The sequence below is a fragment of the Armigeres subalbatus genome, chromosome 2 (assembly GCF_024139115.2).
Source record: "Armigeres subalbatus isolate Guangzhou_Male chromosome 2, GZ_Asu_2, whole genome shotgun sequence".
NCBI classification, from domain to species: domain Eukaryota; kingdom Metazoa; phylum Arthropoda; class Insecta; order Diptera; family Culicidae; genus Armigeres; species Armigeres subalbatus.
The window spans coordinates 73,190,120-73,196,097 of NC_085140.1; the positions used below are offsets into that span (position 1 = coordinate 73,190,120).

At 44.3% G+C, this 5,978-nt stretch overlaps 1 protein-coding gene and 1 long non-coding RNA gene across 2 annotated transcripts; both read left to right on the forward strand.

The window, feature by feature from the left end:
* Positions 1-2,434: 2,434 nt before the first annotated feature.
* Positions 2,435-5,107, forward strand: LOC134209029 (uncharacterized). The gene has a single exon (XM_062685014.1). The coding sequence runs from the start codon at positions 3,950-3,952 to the stop codon at positions 5,105-5,107; it is 1,158 nt and encodes a 385-aa protein (XP_062540998.1). The 5' UTR covers positions 2,435-3,949.
* Positions 5,108-5,122: 15 nt separating this feature from the next.
* LOC134214534 (uncharacterized) lies at positions 5,123-5,592 on the forward strand. Its single transcript, XR_009979820.1, has 3 exons — positions 5,123-5,201; positions 5,259-5,327; positions 5,390-5,592. It is a non-coding gene; the product is annotated as an uncharacterized LOC134214534 (long non-coding RNA).
* The last annotated feature ends 386 nt before the right edge of the window (positions 5,593-5,978 follow it).

The following is a 5,978-nucleotide window of genomic DNA, read 5'->3' on the forward strand; positions in this document are numbered from 1 at the left end:
GGTTCTTAGCTGTCAGAATCCAATTCGAATCCTCTCAGAAGCCGTGCGTTCATACTCCGATTCAAATTGCATCAGAACCCGGTTCGAGTGCAGTTTAAATCCTGTTCGGATTCTGACAGAATCCGGTTCTGATTCTGACAAAATCTGGTTCAGGTTTCGTTAGAATCCAGTTCGGATTCGGTTAGAATCCGGTGCGAATTCAGTAAAAATCCTGTTCGGATTAAGTAAGAATCCATTTCGAACTCGTTTCAGATTCTGGCGGAATCCAGTTTAGATACCGTCAAAAGCCGGTTAATATTCCGCCAGTTCAGATTTCGTCACCATTAGATTCCATCAGAATCCGGTTTGAAATACGTCAGAATGTGCTTAGGTTTCCGTCAGAATCTGGTTTGGATCGTCAGGATTTGGATCACATACCGTCAGAATCCGGCTTGAACTACGTCCCGGTTTGAATCCGGTTAGAATCCAGTTCCCACTCGATTCGGATTCCTGATAACAAATTCCGAACAGAACTCTGAGCCATCACAGTTCTGACGGATCCGAAACGTGTTCTGACGGAATCCGAAACAAATTCTGGAAGAATCCAAAAAGGATCCTTATGGGATCCGAAGTGGATTTGACGGAATCCGTATCGGATTCTTACGGAATCTGAACCGGATTCTGACGATATCCGATTCTGATTGAAACCAAACTGGATTCTGACGGAACCCGAACCGTGTTCTGACGGAATCGTATTCTGATGAAATCAGAACCAGATTCTGACGGAATCCGAACTTGATTCTTACGGAATCCCAACCGGCTTCTGACAGAATTTAAACAAGATTCTGAGTTTGACAGATTCCGAGATGATGTCGAACCGGATTCTAACTGAAGCCGTATCCGGTTCTAAAGGAATCCGAATCGTAATCTTATGAAATTCGAATCAAATTTTACGGAATCAGATCCAGATTCTGACGGAATATAAACCGTAATCAGGGCAGCAGGGACTATGTCCAAGGGCTTGACGAACCCTCCCCAGGCCATCTGCGAGTTGTGGCGCCTGCCTAGGATGTGGTGGGGTTTGACAGTGGGCCCTGTTAAACCTCTATAAAAAGCTGCATGAATCCGCAAGTAGGCTCCGCCAAAGCGACCGTGTGCCGCTCAAAGCGCACAAGCCCAAGTCCTGGTGTTAGGTGGGACGCTAAACAGCCCTGACACGACGGCCTCCCGGTTTGCGCAGGCCCAATAAGCCGCCTTTAAAAACAACTATTACGAACGACATAGAAGATAATACGACTCGATACAATCGGCAACGACCTAGGCGACGAATAAAGGATCACGATTGGAAGCTTGGAACATGGAACTGCAAGTCGCTAGGCTTCGCAGGTTGCGACAGGATAATCAACGATGAATTACATCCCCGCAACTTCGATGTCGTATCGCTGCAAGAAATCTGCTGGACAGGACAGAAAGTGTGGAAAAGCGGGCGTCGAGCGGCTATCTTCTACCAAAGCTGTGGCACCACCAACGAGCTGGGAACCGGCTTCATAGTGCTGGGAAAGATGCGCCAACGCGTGATTGGGTGGCAGCCAATCAACGCAAGGATGTGCAAGCTGAGGATAAAAGGCCGTTTCTTGAACTATAGCATCATCAACGTGCACTGCCCACACGAAGGGAGACCCGACGACGAGAAAGAAGCGTTCTACGCACAGCTGGAGCAGACATACGATGGATGCCCACTGCGGGACGTCAAAATCGTCATCGGTGACACGAACGCTCAGGTAGGAAGGGAGGAAATGTATAGACCGGTCATCGGACCGGATAGTGTGCATACCGTATCGAAATGGAAATCACCTAATCAAGTAACGGAAAACCAAATCGACCACGTTCTAATCGACTGTAAATTCTTCTCCGACATCACGAACGTACGCACTTACCGCAGTGCGAATATTGAATCCGACCACTACCTCGTTGCAGTATGTCTGCGCTCAAAACTATCGACGGTGATCAACACGCGTCGGAGTCGTCCGCCGCGGCTAAACATTGGGCCGCTACAAGACGGTAGGCTAGCCCAAGACTACGCGCAACAGCTGGAAGTGGCACTCCCAACGGAAGAGCAGCTAGGCGCAGCATCTCTTGAAGATGGCTGGAGAGATATTCGATCCGCCATTGGAAGCACCGCAACCGCTGCACTAGGCACGGTGGCTCCGGATCAGAGGAACGACTGGTATGACGGCGAATGTGAGCAGTTAGTTGAGGAGAAGAATGCAGCATGGGTGAGATTGCTGAAACACCGCGCGAGGGCGAACGAGGCACAATACAAACGGGCTCGGCCTTTTATCCTGACGGAATCCGAACCGGATTCTGACAGAATCCTTACCTGGAATCTCAATTGGATTCTCTGACGGAATCCGAATTGGATTCTGCCGGAATCCGAATTGAATTCTGACGGAATCCGAAACGGATTCTAACGGAATTCGAATTAGTTTCTGACGGAATACGAATCGGATTCTGAAGGGATTCGAATCGAATTCTGACGGAATCCAAACCGGATTTTGACAGAATCCGAAACGGATTTTGACGGAATCCGAACCGGATTTTGACGGAATTCGAACCGGATTCTGTCGGAATCCAAATCGTATTCTGACAGGTTCCGCACTGAACTCTGGATTTCAATCTGGATTCTGACCTGACGTATTCCGAACCGTGGAATTTGTGAAAGAGTTCTGACAAAATCCGAGCTGTATTATGACTGAATCTGACCGGTGTCTGACGAAATCCAAAACGAATTTTGACGTAATCTGAACCGGTTTTTGGCGTAATCTGAACCGTATTCTGGATTCTAACGTAATCCGATCCGAAATCTGACGGAATCCGAACCGGATTGAGAATGACACTCCTCCCACAATTATGGATCACCCACAATTATGGATCACTTTTGTGTTTGACAATGAATTTCTAGCTTGATATGAATAATATAACACCGGACATATTTTTGTGACATAAAAACTCTTATTTTCTAACATTTATTGCGTTTATCATGCTTTTCAACCAAAAAGGAGTGGTAGTTTTGTGCAAGTGCAAGCTTGCTGTTGAGCATCTGTCAAAATATCAACATTTTTTGGTGGCTTCACAAGAAGTGGTTCCTTCATTCATAAGCTTATAAATAGTTAAATATTCCATATCCAAGTGAAAAAATGGCCCGTACACCAAAGTTAAGGTATGTTTTTCACAAATCACACGGAGTTTACTACATTTTCGTTTTATTCTGTTGAAAATTGAAGGATATTCAAGTGATCCATAATTGTGACCAGAAACGAGTAGATTCCCACAATTATGGATCACTTTCCATCGAAGTATTTTCCTGAATCTAGTGATTCTCCCACAACGCCGTATCGTTCTTGAGAATTCGCAGGTCCGCTAAACCACCGAGATCAAATATAGACGAATCTGTGGAAATCCGTCAAAATTGAGTTTCTTTTTTTGTCTTTATTTAGGTGTTTTTTTTTTTTAAGAAATTGGATTTCAATAAAATTCAGTTAAAACCAGCTATCACTGTTTCTCTGGCTTTAGCCTCCCATCATAGCGTATCATCTTTAACTTTCAGGAAACATCAAAAACGGATGCAATACAAATCCGAAGCTTTACAGAAAGCAGTACTCGATGCTCGAAAAACCGGAAAAATCCGTAAGGCGGCAAAGCTTCACCAGGTTCCTTTCACAACGCTGCAACGTCATCTTAAGTTACCCCCTAAGAATATCAATCCTGGGCCACCAACAGTCTTGCGAACAAATGAAGAAGCTCGCTTGGTGAAATGGATCATTTACATGGCTAGAGCAGGATTTCCCGTAAGCCAATCTATTTTGACCAACACCGTCAAAGATTTGGCTGACCAGATCCGAAAAACTCGAAATGTACCAGCTTCCTTTCCAAGTATGTATTGGCACTTGACAAGGTCGTATTATTTTTAATGTTTTTATGGTATTTGTTTGACTCCACAATAGGTAAGAACTGGGTGCATCGATTCCTTAAAAGACATCCGAAAATTACAAAAAAGTACACATCCCACCTCTCACGATCTGGCGCCAACGTAACAGAGGATCTTCTCCGGAGTTGGTTTCTCGAAGTGGAGAGTATACTGGCCGAGGAAGGAATCGACCTGTCCATTTTTGGCAACCCCAAACGAATTTTTAATTTCGATGAGTCGGGATTTCAACTGGTTCCCAAAGATTTCAAAGCTCTTTGCGAACAAGGCGTTGAGAATGTCTACATGGTTAGCAATAACTCAGATAAAGAGTGTTTTACCGCTCTTTTCGGGTGCAATGCGGATGGTGACTTGACTCCGCCAATGATTCTCTACCCTGGTAAAAGGATCAGCCAAGAAATCGTTCAAAACGTCCCAGAGGGTTGGTCGGTAGGTGTGTCTGACGAAGGATGGCAAACAGCCAAGACCTTCTTCGAGAACATAACAAATGACTTTTACCCATGGCTTGTCAAAACGGGAGCTGAATTTCCAGTTGTTGTTTTTCCGTACGGCCATAAAAGCCATATCAACATTGAATTAACAGAGTTTTGCTTGAACAAACGGATAATACTAATCTCTCTCTACCCTAATTCTACGAGAATTCTTCAGCCACTGGACCGAATGTTCTTTGGACCATTCAAAGCCATTTGGAGTAAAGTTCTCAAAGACTTTCTCCTGGGAAAAAGTTCGGCAAGAGTAACGAAAGTCAACTTTCCTGGACTTTTGAAAACCGCGGTGGATAACTTCACAAATTCAAAAAGTTGTCTCCAAAAGGCGTTCAACTTGTGCGGATTATGCCCATGGAATGTAAATGCAATTGACTTTAGTGTGTTGCCTACGAATGTGAATGAACTGCTCGAGGACTCAGTGGAAACTTCTACCATATGCGATACAACTGCCGAAGTTGCATGTCAAACTTCTGAAAATGATTATGAAGTTCAACTCCGATACGTCGAAATGGCACTGTCGGCCGAACAGGTTCTTAAGTTTTCTGACAACAGACTGAAAGATGCATGGTATGGTCCACTTGAAGAGCTAGCGCTGTTCAACTTTTGGAAGCTCATAAAGGATAAAGCTGAAGGACTTTTTATACGGAGCCACTGAATCCAAAATGAAAGTCTCACTTTGGATTTTATTGTTGACCCGGAAGGCGAGTGCGTCTTTATGCCCCAACCAAATGGAGGAAACGATGATTATGGTAAATGTCTGTAATTAATTTTAAATTAACACGTTTTAATTATAGTTTTTTCCCTAGCAACTGCAAACGGTGCTCCAAATTCACGTGATGCCTCCCTCGATCATTGTGAAATATTTGAGAATTCAGGTGGTATACATAAGATTGTTAGTACATGAACTTGTGGTATAACATTTCCATTGTTTTTTCAGCTTCCACATCTGAATCGCGAATCCAGCATGACGCAAACGCTAAGCAAACATCAGAACATGTTCCACTGGCTGAGATATCTACATCAGTGTCTAATATAGAACCAGCGTATGTACAATCTGACGCAACGGAAGCACCGAATGTGCTATCTACCTTGACTTGCAAGCAGAAAGATCCATTCGATAAAGTGCTGATCTGGCCAAGAATTGAGCCGCCTAAGAAAGGAGATCGTAAGCGTCGTGGTCAAGAACATGTGCCATCGGTGGCTACCAGTGAACGGTGGCTACAATGGTTCAAGAAGAAGGATCAGGAAAAGCAAGAAAAAGAAGGTGCGCAGAAAGCCAGGCTGGAAGAGACCAAGCGCCTAAAAGAGAAAAAACAAGAAGAGAGGTGTAAGTTGCAAAAGAAGAAGAAGAAGGAGGCCAAGCAATCCAAGATAGAAGAGCGAAAAAATCTGAAGGAGAAGCGAGAAGAAATGAAACGTACAAAGGCTTCTATCAAGATGAATAAATAAAACCACGGAATGGGGAAGAAGGCTACCGAATCTCCTGCTCCTGATAAGTGAAAACGGAAGGGAGTCGAAAGAGAAGA